Genomic DNA, 22,334 nt, shown 5'->3' on the forward strand with positions numbered 1-22,334 from the left:
CTTTCTCTAACTTCTATTTGCAGTTGGGTTGTGGACAGAATATATTCAATAATGAAGGTGTAGGAAATAAAGTTAAGTAATTTTATATTTGCTAAAAACAATGCACACCATCACAATATATAGACAGATACATATATAAATATGTATATAATCTATATGTGTGCATACAGATGTAGTACACTTAATACATTCTCTAGCTTAGTAAGCACACGGGCTGAACATTTCTATCTTTAAAAAGAAAATGAGATTTTGATTCATATATCCTGCTGCACTTTCCTTTTTTATGTTTTTTTCTTCTTAAAGTTCGACTTGCCAACCAACAAGCTGAAGCATGACCTGTCCCATGGCTATGCTTCAAAGTTCCGACAGATATATTCCTCCCTAAACACTGCAACTATTTCAAAATCCTTTTTATAAAGAAGGGAGTAATGTCCACAAGGGATCAAAGGGCATCCTACAGTCTGGCAATTGCCTAAGAAAAATGGCAGTGCTTCCATGAAATATGCCCTAAAATAATTTTGCGGCTTGGTATGTCCTAATTTCAAATTGGATGTTTATCTTGGAAAGGCTTCTAACTTGTCCATAAAACAGTCCCACTTAGCTCTATGAGCTCTGTGAAAATGGAATCCAAAGCTGGTTATTAAGGGGGCCCAGAGATAGGTTCCATATGGCAGAACAGCATGGGAGGGCAAGGCAAAGGCCTACATCAGGCCCGGCTTGGCTGGAGCTCCTGATCTATCCACGGACACTCGTTGCGTTACACTCTAACATCTGGATTATTGCTTGCAATGTCCCTGGGAAATATCCACTTTCCATCAAAGCTTTTATCTATCTCAGTCGGACTTTGAACATTTTAGTATTTAACACAGTCATGTTTGATGTGATGGACTTGCTCTTTGCTGTCCAAGATTTTTTTTTTTCCTTACTAAAAGCGGGGTAGGAAAAGAGAAGTATTTATTGCACAGTTCACAGAAAGAAAAGGACACAGGACCATTAGCCTACTTATTTCACCCTAAGTATTTCTGCAAAGCCCACTATAAGGTTATGTCCAAAAAAAGTTTCACTTGCGAGCGATGCAGTCTAGGATATGAGTATGAGCTTTAAAGATGTTTCTTAACTACTTTCGCATTTCTCTTCCACCCTTGAGACTTGTGATGAGGCTTAAGAGCAGGGTCTGTGGTTGTGGGCGGCATCCGGGCCATCCCATGTGTGCTCTGATGCAGATCTGGGCTATCCAAATCTTTTGTACTTGTCAAAAGCTCCCTTTCTCCCCACCATAAATCGACTCCTCCGCACTCACTCTGTTAGCTCAATAGCTCAGGTTTTCATGACCGTGCCCGAGCCCTATATGTGAAATTTGTCATCTTAATGCAGCTTGGAATGTGAAAGCAGAGAAGGAAATGACCCATCAAAAGGAGAAACCCACCCCACCTGAGCTGAAACAAACACCAGGAGATAGAGCAAAGCTTCTGGGTCCCGACCCTAATTTCTCAGCAGACATAATGGATAAAATATAGTACATCAGGGTTTTGTTATTTTTCTCCTGCCTCCCAGAAGATCAGAAACTTTTACTATTTCTACGTGGATTCATTCATAGGCTCTCTTCCTTGGCCCTCACCCCACCAAATCCACACCCAGAAAAAGTGACTTTCTTTTGAAACATGCAACTTAGTTATGACTAGTGAAAACAAGGTGTGATATTTAACTTTAAAACATACTAGCTTTTGTAAAAATGAAACAGATTCCAAAACATTAATATGCTTCCAGGTCACGAAAATTTCACAGGAAGGAAGGGAAGAAAGGGAGAAAGACTGAAAGTATAGGCTGTGGAGCGTCTGCTCACTTCCAACAGGTGCAGAATTCTCAGGAGTTTTTGATCTAGGAATAGACTCTCAAAACAGTGAATAGATTTTCCTTCCTGGGACATAAAAAGCAGATTGCAGCTTGGCAACATGCATTATTTGAGGATTTTGGCCAAGTGGCATGCTGTGAAGACAGCAATGTGGACTCCAGTACCCTGATTCCCAGTGTGGCTACAAAGGAAACCCTGGGATAGTGGACCTGTCAGCTCAATGCCTCCTGTCCGTCCCAAGCCAGGGAGAATAGCAGAGAGGTCAGAAGTAAAGAAGGATCCTGATAGGAGGGCACAGAGTCCAGAAGCTGGGGCCATAGCCTGCAGTTATCAAAAGCAATGTTATATTCAGTGATGCCACAGTCCATAACTAACTATGCTGACCAATACCACGGGGTAACAATTCAAAGAACTCCCTTGGGTGACAAAAAAACACCAAAACATTAAAAAAATTAAAATTAAAAATAGGGGTGGGACTTCCCTGGAGGTCCAATGGTTGAGGCTCCATGCTCCCAATGCAGGGGCCCTGGGTTTGATCCCTGGGCAGGGAACTAGATCCCACATGCATGCCACAACTGAGAGTCTGCATGCTGCAACTAAGACCTGGTGCAGCAAAATAAATTAATAAATAAATATTAAAAAAAAATAGGGGCATTGAGAAAATGTTTTTACAAGGTTTTTGTACTAGGCCTACCTTACTGCTGCCAATTACTGTATGGGTACCTTTTAGATCATCTCAGTGATGGAGACTTAAAAGTATGTGTTCCGATGTTGCCAATCCATCTTATTTTGACTCTCATTAATTATTTTTCCTGAGTCATTGTGAGAAAGTAGGGAGTCAAGGAGACAAATGCATGAAAAAAAAGAAAGGAACTAACTTTGTAAGCAAAATGAGGAGTAAAGCAAGATTCCAACTATGTTGGCAATGCTTAGAAAAACTAAGGAAGAACATTCAGTCTATAAAAGGTTTCCCTGAAATATTCCTTCCAAGCTTTTTCAATATGTAAAACTACTTCTCATTGTCAACAGCCTTTATAGCATGACATGAGAAGATCCATACGTTCATGCAACAGGCTTCCAGAAAGCTGCTACTCGACAGCTCCTTATATCATCTGAAGAGAACCCTGTAGGCATAAATTCTCCTAGAACTACACAAACATTTTTGCATAGGATATAAAGGAAGCCTTTTAAATTTCCCACAGGGGAATGGACATGAAAGATGAGATTTATATTTATAGATGAAAACTATTTCACAGTCCCAAGGATATGAATAATCTGTGTGCACAAAGACGTTAGCTCTAAAAGGATTATATTAATTTTTTTTAATTAAAAGGAAATATCCTCACTCCATGTTTGAACTTAAAAATAAAAATTAGACTAAGAGAAGATTTCTAAAAATTGATAAAGTCCATAAATACCCAATGATTCTCAGGGTTCTGGACTGAGGGGGGGAGGGGATGAAGGCCATGTGATTCAACAAGGTTTTCCTTTTTGCCCTGACCTCTAGAAAGCTCAATATTAAATGCTGGGCTCATATACAATAATATTCATCAACTAGTATTTCTTGATTCACATGGGTCATCCTGCGGCCCTTCATGTCTGTGTTCCGTATTTCTATGTCTCTCCTTCACTTAAAATAGGTTAAGGGCACCCCTATACGAGACTGGGACTAGGGTGAGGCAAGTGAGGCATTCAGGGTGAAACATTTAAGGAGGTGCTCACTTCTCAGTCTTCTGCAAGGGCAGGGCTGGCCCCTGAGCCCGAGTGCCTTCTCACGTTTTACACCCCAGGCACCTCACCTGCCTCACCCTAATCCCAGCCAAACCTAAGATTTAGCAGTGCTCCCCACTGCTCTACAAGGCCTGCCCCTCTAACATCCCTGGCTTTGCCTCCTACTTTCCCTAGCATCCCACACCATACCCTAACCCTCACCAGTGGCTCTCAAACATCAGTATGCTTCCGAATCACCTGGAAGCCTTGCTAAAAGATGGCTGGGCCTGGTTTCCAGAGTTTCTGATCTCAGAGGCCTGAAATGGAGGCCCAACATCCACATTTCAGAAAATGTCCAGGTGACGCTGATGGTGTTGGCCCAGGGGCTCTCCTTTGGAACTGATAACAAAGAATTCAGAGCACTTGCCATGCACCACATTATTTTATAAATGTCCTGTCTCAATTCACTTCCTCTTCCTTCTCATCTGGTGAGATTCACTCCAGCTTTCTTGGTCCCCAGCCTTCAATCCACCCCACCCACCTGTAAAGCCAAGATAAAGGCCTAGTCTCTGAATATCCCCACCTCCTCACTCTCACCTCTCCTAATCCCTCATCAGTTATGATGGCCAACTCTTGTCTCCGAATTCTCAGGACAGTGTTCCTGACAATATAGTATGTGCTCAGTAGTGAGAGGCTTTTTTTTTTTTTTTTTTTTTTTGGCCAAAACTGAACCTAATGTCACTGAGAGGAGAGATCTGATGCAAAGTTTAGGAAGGAAGTGGCTCTGTTCTTCTGGGCTGGAGACACACAAGGTTCTAACAGAGAGTTCTAACAGATCCAAGGTCTTACCTGAGCATGACTGAAGCCCACAGAAATGAGGAAAGCCTCTAGAAACCATTCTGCTCAGGGTGATGCTGACCTAGACTTCAAAACAAGGCAGTAGAAGCATCGGGGTTAAGATATTTAGACGTGTGCCCGTGCAGTGTCACTTCTAGATAGATAGGCAGGCATGTAGGTAGGTAGAAAGCGAGATAGGCATACAGACAGACAGACAAATAAATTAGGTAGATATATAGATGAGATAGATAGGTATATGGATGTATATGGCTGTTTGGGGTATACCATTCTCCAATCCTTCAAATTTAACCAAGAAAACAAAAAAGTAAAAGGTATTACTAAGGGTGGGCATTTGAGTTAGGAATGTCTCAAAATGAAAAGGAACCAATCAAACAAAAAGCATTCTATTAATTGGGAAAGTGGTCCAGGCACAATACTTTCAGTTTAGTTCTACAAATGGACCACACTTCTTGCAAGGGGTTTTGCTTGTGCTACTTCCTGGGCTTATAGCGAAAGAAGGGACATGGGTCCACCTAGAGAAAGGTACAGTGACAGAGGGCATTTACCAGTAAGGTGAGAGGAATGGCATCTCTTCCAGTTTGAGCAGCTTCTTCTCAACCCAAAACTATAGGACAGACAAAACAATCATCCAAACTTCCTCCTGGTTCTTACCTGGGCTCTGGTCACAAAGCACGTCATGATATGTAGTTGGATAGATAGGTAGATGATAGATAGATAGACAGGTAGATAGATAGATAGATAGGCAGACAGACAGACAGAAAGAGCTTCCCTCCAAGTTCTCTGACTGTCCTCTTTCAATTTAAGTTCCTCCACATTAAACTAGCTCCTACAGGAGCTAAATATGCTAAAACCACACTTCTAAAGCCACCTGAGTCCCAGCCCTGCAAAGTGCTTCAACCTGCAATGAGGTCTTCAGTGAACTTGGCCCACGTGTTAGAAGCAAAATTGACAAGGTCAACCTGTATAACTGAATCAAAGGCAAAAGCACAACCACAATAATTTGCTGAGACTTCCCAGACTTCACTCATTTGGCTAGACAGCTAACCCACAGACACAGCCACCCCCGGGGCAGCAGCCTATGGGAGGGGTCACAACTGACAAGGATGCCACGTCACCCCCTGGCAAGACAGCGTATAGTCACAAGACCCAACCAGCATCCCATCACAGGGGGCTGCTGGGTGATGAGGCTGAGAATGGCACACTTCAAAAAGCCCAAGTGGACAAACCAGCAGAGAAAGGAGGCGCTGGCCCATGCAACAGACAGCTCTCCGGGTTCAAGACCAACCTCAGCAAAACACTGCTACTACTAACTCCACCTTTCTGAGACCGCCTACCTGTTCTGAGTCCTAGATGTCAGAGAGCTAGAAACAGAGGCGCAGACAGAGCCCAAGGGAAAAAGAGAAAGTGGAAAAGGGGAAAGAGACAAGGGAGGACATAACCTAAATTCAGGCAGAACCCTCACCATGTAATTCATGACTCTTTACCAAGTCATGACACTGAAATAAAGTATCCCAAAAAGCTGAAAGCAAGAGCGTAGCCCCTATATTTTGTCAGGGAATACAACAGGAAAAGAGAACCATTCCAGGTACTACGAACAGAGGGAATATAATGCGGAGAACAGGTGATGGAAAAGCTGAGACGCCAAATAGAGTATATGGAGAAAAGTTAAGGTCAGTGACAGGAGGAAGCAGCCAGCACTCTTAGGCTGGAGTGAGGGCGGGGCGGGCAGACTTTCTGTAAAGTTCCAGGTAGTAAGAATTAGGGTCTGCCCCAAGTACTCAACTCTGCCACGTCAGCCAGAGGCAGTGCCTACACAAATGAGTGCAGCTGCGTTCCGATCAAACTTTATTTGCAGAAGCAGACATAGGGCTGAATTTTGCACTCAGGCTGAAGTTCAATGACCCCTGGACTAGAGAGAGACAAAGAGTAAATGCTAGGATCAGGGTACAGAAAAAAAATGTTGCACTAGGTACAGGGATGTCTTCCACCTTAAACGGCTGACACATAATTGCATAAAACAATGGGTCAGAAGAGGAGCCATGTGAGAATAAATACTTATCTCAGTGCAAATTATCTAAAATGAAGAAAATCCATAACTAAAAGGGCACTGTGGTCACTCATAATACAGTCCCAAATGAAAGGGCAAGGGTGTGGTCTGTATATATGCAGATTTTCTGAATACAATCAGTGACCCATCAATTCCGTATTTTATCATCGTGTTTTTATCCCATTAGACTATTTGATGTAAGAGAAGTAACTGCTGTTAATTTTCTATCTCTGTAGCTATTATATACATAAGAAAGTGAGAAGTAAGGTTTGGAAACAGATCTATTCACAGAAAAGATTGTGCATAGTAAATATCTAAAAAGAAGTAGTTATCTGATTCAGGTCCTTTTAAGTAAGATTTTCAGTTCTCTCTTTAAAAGACTCGTTAGAAGGAAAACAAAGCCTTTTGTATGAAACCTAAAGCTATTTTTTAAAGGCAATCTCTATGTATTTACTGTATTAAAATCAAGGTCAGTATCAAAATCAAGGAAACGGGGAATTCTCTGGCAGTCCAGTGGTTAGGACTCTGTGCTTTCACTGCAGAGGGTGCAGGTTCAATCCCTGGTTGGGGAACTAAGCCCATGAGAGACCAAAAAAAAAAAAAAGAAAAATTCAGGAAATGCTTTAGAAGACAGTCCCCAAAGACTCTGCCGTTCTGGGTCCCTCTAGATGATGCAAAATTATAAACTTATGGGTCTAAGAGCAATTATTTAAATAAAGTTAAGTTATTATAAGAATAAGATTGAGGTGAAAGAGTCAATGACATTTTATAGGTAATACATCACTTAGGGCTAGTGAAATTTTAGATACTCATAGTAAGTAATCTTCCTTATATTAAACTTCTGTTACCTAATTTTTAAATATAATATGGAAATCCTAAAAGAGAAGCTTATAGTTTAAAAATACCAAGATAGGTTGATCAGGGTATTTTAACTACTTACACAGAAGGTTAATCACAGAGTCTATAGATTTTCCACATGACTCATTTTCATAAGCTAAATTAGAAGCTATCTCATGTTTTCCTCTCAAACTGCAAACTCTAAGCAGCAAAATGTCAACCTAACAATTGAAACTCTTCACCAATATATAAATGGCATCTCTCATATAAGATAGCAAGTAGCTTTCAATGACCTATATTCATCTAAGGTTTTACTAAACATTGTATTAGGTTTGAGCATTTAGTCTCTGAGCCCAGTGCACTGAAGTCAAAATTCTAGAAACTACAATGACAGGGAAAAAAGAAGATGACAGTTCCAGGATCCTCTGTTCCTTTCATATTTTTGATAACATTTTTCCTCCCCCTCTTCATTCCTTTGACTGTTCTTCCTAACCTCTCCTGTCATCCCCTAGACTCCCATATTCCCCAAGCTCACAATTTTTCTTTCTAGCCTTTATGTTCTTCCGCAAACTGCCAGTGCTCTTCCACAGGCCGGATGTCCCTAACTAAAGATGGTTATTGATGTACAGTACCAGTGTTTTAGTGCTGCAGCAGAATCAATAAATGAGAAAATACTGCTTTGTCAGGTTTCGCCAGAGCATGCTGGGAAACTTTACCGCTGCGAATGGTTACAGCAACTCTTAATACATGAGAGGGAGAGCCGGGCGCCCTTCTGTGCAGAGAAATGATGTTCTTCTACCCTCTAGTGACTATAAAGGAATAAGACAAAAGCTGGAGGAATTTTTTGAGACCACTTCACATGATTATTTATTGCCTCTGAAGTTTATTTCTAAAAAGAACCAGAGTCTTGGAAACCAAGTGAACAGGTAGGATTAAAAAAAAAAAAAAAAAAAACCTTAGCCTGGTTATTTTTAAAGTGCTCAAAAATGCAAAGGATATACATTTTAGGAAGAGTCAGAACTTTGATTCCTCTGGATTTGAAAAAGCAAGGTTTAGAAAGTTTACCTTCTTTCCTAGGAACTAGTCAGGTTACAAATCTCTCCTCTCTCTTTCACATACACACACTCTTACAAACACACGGAATCTTTGTTTCAATCTCCTTATTTTATAGAGAAGTAAACAACTGCAGTGCGGTGAGGTTAGAAAGGAGAGATGGCATATATCTGTGTACACATGTGTGTGTATAAATAAATGCATATACAGAGATTGCCCACGCACCCTCCCCTCATACACGGACACATCACGGCCACCTCCATCTTGGTTATTCCTCTTTTAAAAGCAGCAGACCTGCTAAAGTAAGTTATACATAATATTTTTGGTTTTGTTTACATTTACATTAATTTTGACATTTAGTCACTTAAGTTACAATGTGTTACCTTAATAACCTAATAATAACACATCCCTACCTTGGTACACCTATACTTTTTATAAATTGCACAGAAGTATATAATTGTTTAAAAAGATACTAACAATGTAAAAGATACTAACAGTGTAAAAATGTAAAAGATACTAACAATGTAAAAAACATTGACCGGTATTTCATGGAGAAATCTTTAAAGAAACGCTCACACACACACACAAAAAAGGTAAAATAAAAGTAATATAAAAAAGATTGATAAAATATACCATGTATTCTTCTCAATCTTTTCACTGCCCTTATAACAGTTTCCACCTAATGGTAAATAGCTTTCTAAAGGACTAAATCTAACTGCACTACAACTCCAAATAATTCAAGCTTAATGAAGTGTAACATTCTAACACGGCCGGTACATATAAAACGTCAACACTAAAACAAGTGTAAGTTCAAACATCTGGCTATGCCCTTATTAAATGAAATTTTAAAAGGGAGTTTGTTTCCTTTTTACTCATAACAGCAGTAAGAGGAAAAGAAAGCCTTTCCATGTAAAGGTTGGATAATAATCTTGTCTACATTGGTCTTTGCTACAAAGGTGAACCACATGATGTAAAGAAAAAAAAAAAACAGCTATATTTACCTTGCTGGCGCTTAACTGCTTCCGATCTGACCAACGCTAAGGATTATGTCCATTGAATCGTGAAAAATGGCAAAATAAAAGAGAGAAATAGAGCCGTTAACAACACGATGATGTTACCATGCTAGTTAGATGGTGCAGACTACATTCAAACAACTGACACCCACATTCTGAGGTTTCAGAGAAAACACATTTGAGCAAGAAAATAGTTAGAAACCTAGAAAAATCACATTTCTGTGGTTGTGTTACATCATTTTCTCACAGTATTCAAAAATGAAAAAACAAGGACATAGAATACTGCTCAGTCCTTACAAGTACATTTATGTTTTTATTTGCCTGAAAACACTCTAATTTTACCTCGAAAAGCAATGTGGAAAGGCAGGTTTTTCCTACCTGAAATACCCAGATAGCATTATAAAAATGTTTAAGAAATTCATGGACAAAGTTAGTTCATGTTTAGGGTTCTGTAGTTTTAGATACTAGAAAAAATAATTCCATTGCCCTCTGCTGAGAAAATCTCAATATTCGAAATAATAGGAAAAAACAGTCTGAGTCATTTCTTCACAATGAAGAAAAATAGGCTAATGTACCAGTGAGGGAGGGAAGAAAAAAATGTTCTGAACAGCCAGTAACTTCACCACTGTTCTCTTTTGATCTCTCATTTGTCGAGCTAAGACTGCTGAATTTCGTCTACAAGTAAAGTTCTCTCCTAACAAAATCCTCTCATTACTCCTGTCACCTTCCAGTACTGCAAAGCTCTACTCGGGCTGGTTAACCAGCTAACTGGATGTTAAAACTTGGAAAAATTTGGCAGATTACAACTCAATTATGAATCTAATTGAGCAGCCCATGGTAACTATTATGATTAAGGAAAAAAATGCCTTTAGGCAAATGATCTATCCACATTGCCAATAAGTCTCCCCAGGAAATTAGAAACCAGAAAACAAATTGTCTTTGGGGAAAATCCACTTATATTCCAGGGACCAGCAAGTAGAAACGCTGGTACAAAAATGTCTTGAAAATATTCTTCAGGAAAAACACTTTCCCTGGTGAAACTGGAAGCTCAACCACTCAGCATGTGACCCAGAGTTACAGATACTACAATCTGGGTATTAAAATCAGTTCTTTTTGTATTTTCCCAACAACATATGAACAAATATTTCACCCAGAACAACCACTAAAATTACTCACCATCTTGTAGGTACACACGGCTATTCCTAAATAGCCTTTTGAAATACAATTCATTTGATTTTTATATCACCAAAGATTAAAAAATAGATAAGGAAATGACTGGAAAATGAGTATTACTGTCTGCTTACTACAGTACTAAGAGCTACCATATATTGGGCGTCTACTCCGTGCTAAGCACTATATTTGATCATGCTGGTCTTCACAAACCTATAAAATAGATAATCTTTCTTTTAAATCCGCATTTCACAAATTGTAGCTGAGAATTAAGTAATTCTGTGAATTTGATCTGATCAGTTAACTTCTCAAAACTAAAAATAGTGGAGTCGGGATTCAAACCCAGGCAGTCTGAGGACAGAGCTCATAATTATAACTAAAATCCTATTTTTGCTGAGAAAAGAGACAGAGGGCAGGTTTATCAGCCCTCCACCTAGTGCCTTACCTCCTAACTGTACCATGCCCGTATGCACTTAAATCCCTGGCCCTGAGGGTCAATTCACAGACATTTTGCACACGTTAAGATTTTTATTGGCTTGGCTCTAAAGCAACAAAGACTGCCTCAATGACAACGGGAAGAAATATGGGTACAAAACCAAGAATTCAAACTGAAATCTATCAGGCTTTAAATTAAAATGGAAATTTATAAACAAATTATTCCCAAATAATCTCAGTCCCCCGTGTTAGTTACCCCATTTAAAAACCCAATAGAAGAATATCTTTAAATACTAACTTAAACTCAATGAAAAGATCAACAGTTTTCTGATACTTACTCTATCCAAAGGGCCCCTGATATGCACTGTTAAGTTGAATAGCCACACATGGCCAAGGATAAATTATTCCTTGCTCAGGTTTACTTTTAACAAGTATATAAACAGAAAAATAACACTACCAGTCAGAACAAATAGAACAGGCATTACCATTATTATTATTTCTATAATACCCCATTTTATTATATATGTACATCTATATACACACACATACATATACATGGCTATGTATATATATGTATGTACACTCGTATATATAGTAAATAGATTGTACACGAGACCCTGCCAGACAAGCAAAGAACGAAGAAAATGAGAAATCGTACCAGCAAGGAGATAATGCGTACCATCTGACAAACTCTCAAAAACAGGGCGTGGAGGAGTCAAGGAAAGAAGGGCCAAACTAAATAGGATGACAAGTGTGTCTCCTTTTAGGGCTCTGAAAAGATAGGCTTTGAGATGTTTTCCAAAAACAAACTCAAGCTGCATTGAGTATTAATTGCTCTGCAATTTGAAATAAATTTTGACTGAAATGGCTCTACTTAAAAACTCCAAATTTTGGCAATATTTCAACATTATTTTAAGTGACAGTAGTACTGCTAAATATGATCCAATACACTACAGAAAAATCCACATGTGGAATAAATACACAGCTATTATGCAGCTGAAATATGCAGCTATCTTCCTGAGGTCATTATCCAAGTTTACAAACCCCACTTAAATATGTAAGAAATTTTCAGAACGTATCAGCTGGCAATTATGCAACCACGTGGCAAATAATATGCTCATTTCCATGGCATGTCATCGCAACCTGGCATCCAGCTCAAGGAACCGGTCACCTACTGGATGCCCTGCCACTGAATCCGATGGCAATGCCATCAAAACTAAGAGAAGTTAAAGGAAGTCCCTCGCCACTATGTTGGGTAGAAAAAAAAATATTTTTGACATCAATTTAGGACATTTTAGCATCAAAATATCAATGTTATTGAGGCCTCAGGTTTTAACATTGCCACTTCTTAATTAATAAATGGAGATCTCCCCCCCCAAAGTTATCATCAAGTAAATGCTCATAAGTAAAGAATTCAGATTAAAAATAGCAACTGTTTCGTTGACCCTCTGGCAATTGAAAAATCACTGTGCAGTTTTTTTTGTTTGTTTGTTTTACTCCTTTAAACTATCTTCAGTGAGTTTACTAGTAAATCACTCATGATTTTCATCATGAAAATAAATTACAACTAACTGCAAAGGTAATGTCAAAATGAAGAATATTCTCCACACTGACCCCACTGACTCAATTCAAGAGGTATTATTGGAGGCCTACTTTATAAACAGGCTTCAGATTTTCATACCAGATTCTAAACATGCTGAAATGTTAACACATCTTAGTCCTTTTTCAAGTAGCTGTTTTTAATTGGCTTTTTAAATGCCTTTCAAATAAATGACAATCCAAGATGCTTTCATTCTCATTTTCATTCTTGGAATTTTAAGGTATAATACCAGAATATAAAATAAGATTATGGTTTGTATTCACATACTTGCTCCTAAAAACAGAGTCCCCATCATACTGTCACAAAATCCAATGCATTTTGATGTTACAGACATCTTTAATAGGTAATGCATTAACTAGAAATTACCGTGTAACAGACTAGACAATATTAAATGTGTGTCTTCCCAGAAGAACTCTCAATAGAAAATTTGGTAGCTAAAAGAAAAAGGAAGATGAAACGGAAATGCTGCAAATGTATACTTGATTACCTTAGTAATGTACAACACAATGACTAAACCCTGGGAACAGCTTTTCATAACTAAATAATGCCTAAGTCATCTAGTACCTAAGAAAACAGTAAATGGAAACCTTAACCTTTAGAAAAAGCATATTTTGTATGATCTGTGACAAGCAAACCACAAGCAGCAAAAACACTTAATAACAGCAATAGTATTATTGCTACAATATTAGTAATGTTTACATCCCTAGCCAAAATAGAGATCATTCCTTACTGGATTTCTTTCCAGGTTTCCAAAAGAAAGGGTGTACATTATCACAGATAGGTACTTTAAGTCTCTATACAGTTTTTCCCCCTACCCAAATAAATACAAAAATGTCAGCCATCTGGCAACCCAATTATCAAAGAAAAGTTGCAATGGAGGATTTTAAAAAGAACAAAAGGGTCACACTCACGTGTCTCTTGAAATCACACTGTTTTACTACTAGGCTCAAATTTAATACAATCACTCCCATGTCATCTTCTAAACTGTTTGGATCTTCCAATTTTAAAATATGTTCAGTCGTCCTATAAGCAAAAAGCAACAAATGATGGTAGCACTTATTGGTAGTACTTTATAGCCTTAGAATACATCAGGAGCTTATGATAAAAAATCTCCTACCCCTGAACAGGGGTGAGACACAAGTTAAAAAAAGCACCAGATTCAGTGAAAATAAACCAACCATCTTCAGGGGTAGAGAAACTGTTTGGCATTGCCTAATTCAACAGTTGGTCAACTGATTCTTCTCCCCTACTGCCCAAAGAAAATGTAAATACTTGTTTTAATTTTAAGGTAAGTAGGTTAATGAACACGAAAGTACAAAATTCAATACACCTTTTAGGTTATGTTATAGAAGATGTAATATCTGACCAATATATATTTGGGAGCTAAAAAGCGAAAATTATAGAAAAACTCACATTTTAAAGCATTCTTTCATTTATTCTGATTTTGTCATTTGATTATCTTGAGTTCCCTCTAAAATTCACTAATAACAACTAGATGGTAAAATTACAATACCTGTTAAGCTCAAGATCACTCAGAACGACAAATGCAGAACCCATGAAATCAGATGTAGTTAAATCTCGATCATACACCTACAAAGAAGAAGGAGGCCAGTAACACACATTAATATGGCAAACCAACTGAGTATATGAAAGTATGGATAAATGCAATAGGCTGGGAATTTTGAATTCAGTCTTCTAGATCTAAAAATAATTTGCACAGTATAAAGAAGAATTTAACCAAGCTGATGGGGAGAACAAAATTATTCAAACCTGTGCATTTTGCTTACTATGGCCAAAATAACAGAAAATACTTTTAAGGCAGTATTCATATGCGTTAAGATATTATGCACAATGGACCACTCTCTGTAGTTTAAATGGTCTCTCATTAAAATTTAGTATTTTCCGCAGTGAGCAAATCCACCAATTAAACAGAAATTTGCTAAATATTCTATAGCAATCCCATCCTGCACTCAACTCATGCAGTTTTAACCCAGATGTTAGAGCAATTGATGCTTACAACCAGTAGCTTAAAGCTCTCTGAGAAAGGCTTTAGTACTTGTCACCACTGCACTGGCAGTAATATTTCTTCCACATTCAGTAAGTTTAAATACAATCAATGGAGATATTATTTTCACTCTGCTAGATCTGAGAGTAACATACAGTTTGACCAAGGGTATAAAGAATCCCTTCCATACTTATATTTTTAAGCCAGTGCTTAGGAATGATACAAGAATGAATTTGGGGAAGTTGACTTTTAAGAGGGCGAAGATGGCTGAGAAATAAATGTTTTTAATAAAAGAGCAGATTTGAAAGTCATCTGGGATTACCTTCACACGCAGCTTTTGATCAAGGCTTTGTATTGGCAATAAGACTACTTCGTCCCAAACTGGGTTCAAGTTCTTATATATGACTTTACTTTTGTACAGAGTCTTCCCATTCAGCTTAAATTTCACATAGGGATCACTCGTGCCTTTAAATGAAAAAGAGAGCAAGACAGGTTTTTAAAATATACGTAAAAAGCCTAGGATCTCCATTAAATAAAGATTCTTTCCACGCTCTCCAGGCTCAAAGCACTTCACTGAGCACACCCAGAACAAATGTCTCCCTGCACAGAGACTGAAGGCCCCAGAGGTGGAGAGGGGAGAGAAGTGAAACAATCTGGGGTAAATGACTGATTCTTCTTTGCCTTTCCTGGTAGAATATAAATGGGCTCCTTGAGCTTTCTCTGTTTGTTTTCATCGTGGGTATGTCATCACTCTCCTACCCACAAAAAAATTCAAGAAATAAAATCCACCAGCACCAGCCAAGCATCTCAGGAGTCCTGGGGAGAAGCCCACTCCTCCTAAGAATGGCAGTGAGTCAGTGAAAAGGGAAAGAAACCATTTTCAAACATTTGGCCAGATGGCTGACTCAACAGAACCCTGTACTTTATAATATAATCATAATACATCAATCAATCCCTGGAACCACCGACTCAGAAGCCCGGGGACTCAGACCCCAGAACCAGGGGTGTAGAGATTAAACTGACAAAGTTGCCATTCTTCGCCCCACCCTCCGCACCTGCGGTAAAGCAGAGAACATTGTCTCCCCCTGGAGAGCTGAACGCCCCTCAACAAGGCCCTCCGACCCGCTGGCCTCGGGCCAACACCCTTGACCTGCTGCCTCTTCCCGGGAAGCTTTGAAAAGGAAAGAATAATGTCCCGCTATAGCCACTATGTCCAAAGCAGAAAGAAGGGCCGATGATGGACCCTTCCCCCCATTTTTCAGATCAGTTGAGGAAAAAAACATGCCCACAAACATAATACCAGGCTTAATGTGTTGTGCAAGTGTTCCATCATACTCGGGACACAGAACAGAGACTGGGACATGCTTGCACATTACTACCTAGTGAAGGATGAATAAAAGAGGCACAAATAAATGAATAATCCACGAGGGCATGAATGAAGGCTAGCCGATAACGCTACAAAGAAAGGAAAAAAATCTAATTGGGGGAGGTATGCTGGTATAATTCATCGTGAACCAGACTCTGAATAAGTGCTCAAAGACCAACAGTCTGTTTTGTTCACTGACACATTCCAGGTGCCTTGGACAATGCCCAACAGAGACCTCCACAGATTTACTGACATGAGTTCTTGATATTAAAGTCAAGCCAATGTAGTCTAAGAATATTACATCAAAAATTAATTAGGCTACTCTGTTACAAACACTTCCAACTCGTTAATACCCACCATGAATTATTTCAATCATTTTTTTTTTCAGCTCTTTCTGAGGTTTCTGCAGGACGGACAACTCCTGAACATGAATGCAATTCTTATACTAACTATTCTAACTGAGAGTCACATCCCTTGGGGGCAAGATAATACACATTGGCTAAAAGTCTTAACAGAATAACCAAGGTATCATTTGGATAATTCAGCCATTCCAGCATGGCAAGGCTGCTAACTTTAAAACAAAGAAATCAAGTTACAAATATACACATATACATATTCGACACTCACGTTGTAAATTTGGCAACAAAGGGGCAGAAACCCAGCAGTTTTTACTTTAAACCTGGACACACACGTACTCGCACACGCTTAAGCAGCAATTCTGAGCAGGATAGTAAAAATGAAGGCATTCCCAGCCATTCAGTGGAATAGTCACTAGTGAGTCAGTAATCTGTCCACACCCCCTCTTTGAGAGTACAAGAGAACACCTGCGGCAAGTCAGATTTTAAGTCATTCTGATATATATAGATAAAAAAAAAAAAAGTGGGGGGAAAACTCTAATAAAAAGAGGCCTTTAATTAAATGAAATTGCCACTCTGGGATCAAGCCTTCATGCTTGTCAGCGTGCTCTCAAAATAAACATCTCAAAACCGGGCCTCGGTGGTGTCACTTTCTCACAGGCAAAGCATACTGGGTAATCCCCAGGCATCTTGACAGCTACATAATGTTCAAACTGTTTCACGGGTGAATGGCAGCAGTTGCGTGAAAGAAAATATTAATGTCTGGAATTAATAGAAAAAGGGACTGGGGTTTACAAAGCCAAACAAGGAACCAGGGTGTCAAGTGAGTACAGCGTTAATTGTTAGGGAAAATTTGAGAAGGGGGGGCAGGGGGCACGTAGTGATTTTTTCTCTCTGAGACTAAGTGCCTCACTGTCAGGCAAGTGACATCTTAACTAGGCAGGTTCTGAAAAGGGGTCGCGGCTCAGGAATGTAACGCCCAGATTATACAAATGATGAGATGACACCTGAATGGGTGGACTTTAACCTTTTTTTCACAGGGCGCTTCATAAACAATGAGGCTCCTTGGAATAAAGAGGTAGTGTGGGGCTTCCCTGGTGGCGCAGTGGTTGAGAGTCCGCCTGCCGATGCAGGGGACACGGGTTCGTGCACCGGTCCGGGAAGATCCCACATGCCGCGGAGCAGCTGGGCCCGTGAGCCATGGCCGCTAAGCCTGCGCGTCCGGAGCCTGTGCTCCACAATGGGAGAGGCCACAACAGTGAGAGGCCCGCGTACCACAAAAAAAAAAAGAGGTAGTGTGGAACTTTGGGAGGAGAATGAAACTAGGAGGCCAGAGACGGTGCCTCTCTCCTGGGGTCGCCACCCGTCCTGCCATGTGGACTCAACAGAGTCACGGAGCCTCAAATTTAGAATATGTAGCCATCACACATCCAGAGCCGGAGCTTCCTGCTCCCGTGCAAAAGGTACTGTGGTTCTGGGTGTGCTGAGACAGACTGACAGCCACGCACTGGTCCTCCAGAAATGCTGGCCAGTTCACACTCCCGACAACGCGGGACAGTCCTTATTTCTGCACAGATGCTATGGATGGTCACGCCTCCCTTGACCCTGTACCTGTCAGGCCTGCTAACATCACTCACATGCCACAAACACAGGTTGCCTCAGAGCATGGCTCAGTGTTACTGAGTACTAAGGGGGACGGCAAAGGAAGATCCACCCCAGAGCCTTTTCTTCTGTACCTGGCGGGCAGCAGGCAGATGGTATATATAAACCAAGGTCCAAGAGGTAAGTGTCAAAATAGAATAGAACTTGGGGGGTATGCTAGTTCACAGGCGGGAAAGGTTAGCTCCAGCTGGGGTATCCGTGGAGGCTGAAATAAAGGAGATGGGAATTGAAACATGGGCGGATCTGGCCAAGCGGAAAAGGACTGAGGCCATGTGGGCTGGAGGAACCGGCACTGAAAGGGGAAAGAGGCCAAAATGACTAGATCTGTGCGGTGCCAAGCAAGCATTTCAATTCATCCAGAAATTAAGGAGATAAAATGTATAATGAGAAAGTTATAAACCCCGGTTTTGAGTCAGACTGAAGTGCCTTAAAAGTCACAAAATAAGGAATTAAGTTTTTGTTCTGTAAGAAATATAGTTTTGGTTTTCTTGTTCTCTTTTTTTAATTTTTTTAACAAGTGTAATACATGCTCATGATTCTGAAAGGTATGAAATGAAAACTCTCCACCCTCTTAATCTTTCCTCATTCCCATTCCTCATATGCACCAGTTTCTTGAGTGTCTTACAGGAAAAAATACAAGAATTGTTCTTAACTCGAATGTAATCATAATAAATGCACTGGACTCTGTGCTTTCACAACTAAAGTACCTTGAAGCTCTGTTCACATCAGCAATACAGATTCACCAGGTTTTTTTTCCTTTTATCAACTGCATACATTTTCATTGTGTTCTTGTATCTTAATTTATGTAACTAGTTACCAAATAATAAACATTTACATCACTTCCAATTTTTTTTTTTTTTTACTAGCACAAACAATACTACAACAAGCATCTTTGTATGACTATCTCTGAGTTCATATGTGATTATATTCAAAAAGAATAGCAGGGCTTCCCTGGTGGCGCAGTGGTTGGGGGTCCGCCTGCCAGTGCAGGGGACATGAGTTCAGGCGCTGGTCAGGGGAGAGTCCACATGCCGCGGAGTGGCTGGACCCGTGTGCCATGGCTGCTGAGACTGCTCTCTAGAGCCCGCGAGCCACAGCTGCTGAAGCCCATGCCCCTGGAGCCTGTGCTCCGCAGCGAGAGAGGCCACCGCGATGAGAGGCCCGCGTACCGTGGTGGGGGTTGGCCCCCTCTCGCCGTGGCTGGAGAGGGCCCACACAGGGGCGGAGACCCAATACAGCCAAAAATAAATAAATAAAATAAATAAATTTATTTAAAAAAGAAAACTGCAAGGGCAAATGAATGTGTCTTTTCTGGTTCTGACAGCCATTGTCAAATTGTTCTTCCAACGTCTGTCAAAATTTACACTTCCACCAAGAATATACGTTTTGTATTTTTTTCTTTACATGCTCACCAATATTTGATGTCATAAACCTTTACTTTGAAAAAACGGCAGGTAAAAAAAATAGTATCTCCATTTTTCTCTATCATTAACATTTAGAGTAAAGCTTAGGGTTTTTCATATTTTAGTGACCTACATTTGCCTTTCTTTGTCAGGGAAATTCTCACTGATATAATTCACCCATTTTTCTATGGGCTCAAGGTTTTGTCTTTTGCTTATGGATTTGAATGAGCCCTTAATTATGGAAAGCAGCCATTGGCTGTAAATCTTGTCATACTTTGTTTAGACTTACCTTACTTCTTGCAATAAGTTATTTCCATTTTTATTTAGGCAAATTTACCAGTTTTATTTATGGCACTGTCGTTTAACATTCTGCTTAGAAGAATTTTTCTCACTAAAGGATTTTCAGTTAGTTCAGCCATGTTTCTTTCCACTGATTTTGCAGCTTTTCGTTTTTGACACTTAACTCTTTGGTCCATCTGGAATTATTTTAGTGTGAGAGGGAAGGAAATTCAGGTTTACTTATGAGTAGGAGAGTAAAGTGATCAGAGCCACGCTTCAGAAATATACATCTGGCAGCAGCTTATAATTTAGAAGGAAGAAGAAAAAGGCTAGAGCGAAGAAACCTGGTAGTTGAGATAACACAGCACCGGGGAGTTGAGGAGATAGCTATACCCAAATTATAAGAAGCACCGATCCAGGGTTTCACAGAGCATGATCCATGGAACACTCATACCTCGAGGTGCTCCATGGACTGAAAGGGTTATGTCATCAAAACCACTGGGAGAAGCTGTTTACTCTTTCCTTACTTGGAACTTCCCTATGTAGAGTAAAATATTAAACACTGCTAAGAACTGTATTAATGACAAACGAGCAATAATAAAAACAGCCTAAAACTTTTCTACTCTGTATTTCATAAAATTATTTGAATATAGAAAACATTTTACTTGGGCACCTATGAACGTAATATTAAACTCCTCCAAATCAAAGCTCTGGAAGGTGAGATGCATGCCCAGAGTTGCCTGATATGCATGGTAGGTGAATTATATGAAGATATGATAAATGAATAAACTTTGAAGTAAGATGGGCATGGTGGATTAAACTCCCAGACCTTCCTTTCAGTAACTGTATAACCTTAGGCATCGTAATTTCCTCAAGCCTTACCATCTTCACCTGTAGATGGAAAAATGCCAGCTTTGTAGAATTATCTTGAGAACTGAATGAACCACTATACTTCGGTAACAAGAGGCTCCAAACATTTACATAGTATGTGCTTCTATTTATAGTATTACTACTCAATTAATTTAAAAGGGGAGAGTGTGTAACAGTGTATGCAGTACTAATTAAATATTCATTTACTTTATTTTAGCTGTCCAAGTAACATGCACTGATAATTTGTCTCTATATGTCCCTTCTAAAGGTGTGATGTTTATAACCCCTTCTGTCTTCAAAAGTTGAACAGAAAATTCCTTATGTTATATACTTCTCACAGGGATCCCATGTGGTTTGGGAAAATTTCATGAAACAATCTGAGCTGTCTTGGAAGGAATGGGCCGTTTAAAATCTGAAAGTCACCAAGTATTCATGAGTACTAGCTACTGCCCCACCTACAGTCCTAAGGGGATTCATTAGGATTTCAGAGAACTTTGCAGGTATAATCTTATGAAAATAACAGGCAGCTCAATAAGAAGGACACATAACTCAAGTTTATCATCAGGAGAGAGTCATCAAGAACCATCATATTTGAAGATTCTGTTCTCTTGGCATTCGATTTATCAACCCAAGGGGCTATTACCGGATTGAGTGTGTTATGGAAAAGATGGGCAGTATTAACAGGTGAAGTGGTTGAATAGAACAGATAAAATCACATGGACTGGCTCAAGAACTAGCCCAATATGCAAATAAGATACATCTGTAATGAAACTCCAATTACCAACACCTTCTCTTTGCTTTTTCTAGTATAACAGCTCATGGCCATGGTAGTAGAAAAAGCAGAAAGTCAAGATTAATGAAAGAAAGAAAGAAAGAAAGAAAAGAAAGAAAGAAAGAAAGAAAGAAAGAAAGAAAGAAAGAAAGAAAGAAAGAAAGGAAGAAAGGAAGGAAGGAAGGAAGGAAGGAAGGAAGGAAGGAAGGAAGGAAGGAAGGAAGGAAGAAAGAAAGAAAGAAAGAAAGAAAGAAAGAAAGAAAGAAAGAAAGAAAGAAAGAAAGAAAATTACCACCATCTAGAAAAGCTTACTATCTTGGTATGCACCGAGACTTTACACATACACACTTTCCACAAAAAGGAATCAGACCCCATATTGTATTCTTTTACCTGCCTTCTTCAGTCAATAACACATCTGTCCCCTTCCATGCCCGTAAGTATATTTCTATAAATCAGTTTAATGGCCATTTATATATCTATTTGTGTGTGTGTGTGTGTGTATATATATATATATATACACACACACACACATATGCATTATATCATATAGTTTATGTACTATATCATATAGGTTTTTAAAACTAGCATTCCTAATTTAAACTAAAAATCCAATGCATTGAATGCGAAAGTTGTATTTGTAGACAAAACCTAGTTATTTGTCACCAGCAAAGCTCATTCGCCAAGTTAAAAACTTCAGCCATATAGCGTCTCCAAAAGAAACGTGGTCTTAAGCTAGAAAAGTTTCCTAATTAAATGCATTTCTCGGAGTTGTTGTTTGTTTATGAAAGGAAATGATCTCCATAATTTTACACAAAGTTCACATTTTGTAATACCTGAGAACTTTTCTCAGGGGATATTAAGAGTTCAGTTTCAAGTCAATAATTATTTACTAAGTCTTTAGGGAAACTGAGATACACATAGATGAATTCATTCTGCATAAAAAGTATTTGAACACATATGAAAAGCATAAATTTGACTTTTTTCCTATCCTCTGGCTTAAGAGTAATAAGATTCATTATATTTATACACATATCTTCAGACTCTTT

At 39.2% G+C, this 22,334-nt stretch overlaps 1 protein-coding gene across 5 annotated transcripts in view; it reads right to left on the reverse strand.

Moving 5' to 3' along the window:
• Positions 1 to 22,334, reverse strand: part of MCTP2 (multiple C2 and transmembrane domain containing 2) — a gene marked incomplete at both ends in the record, with an annotated part of 189,453 nt that overhangs the window by 131,139 nt on the left and 35,980 nt on the right. For all 5 annotated transcript variants that reach the window (XM_082649196.1, XM_082649195.1, XM_082649194.1 and 2 more), the window contains 4 exons: positions 9,359 to 9,394; positions 13,487 to 13,598; positions 14,089 to 14,165; positions 14,903 to 15,045. In XM_082649196.1, the coding sequence (XP_082505322.1) occupies positions 9,359 to 9,394; positions 13,487 to 13,598; positions 14,089 to 14,165; positions 14,903 to 15,045 (368 nt within the window). The remainder of the gene's footprint in view (positions 1 to 9,358; positions 9,395 to 13,486; positions 13,599 to 14,088; positions 14,166 to 14,902; positions 15,046 to 22,334) is intronic.

The sequence above is a fragment of the Grampus griseus genome (assembly GCF_964374135.1).
Source record: "Grampus griseus genome assembly, chromosome: 2".
Lineage (NCBI taxonomy): Eukaryota > Metazoa > Chordata > Mammalia > Artiodactyla > Delphinidae > Grampus > Grampus griseus.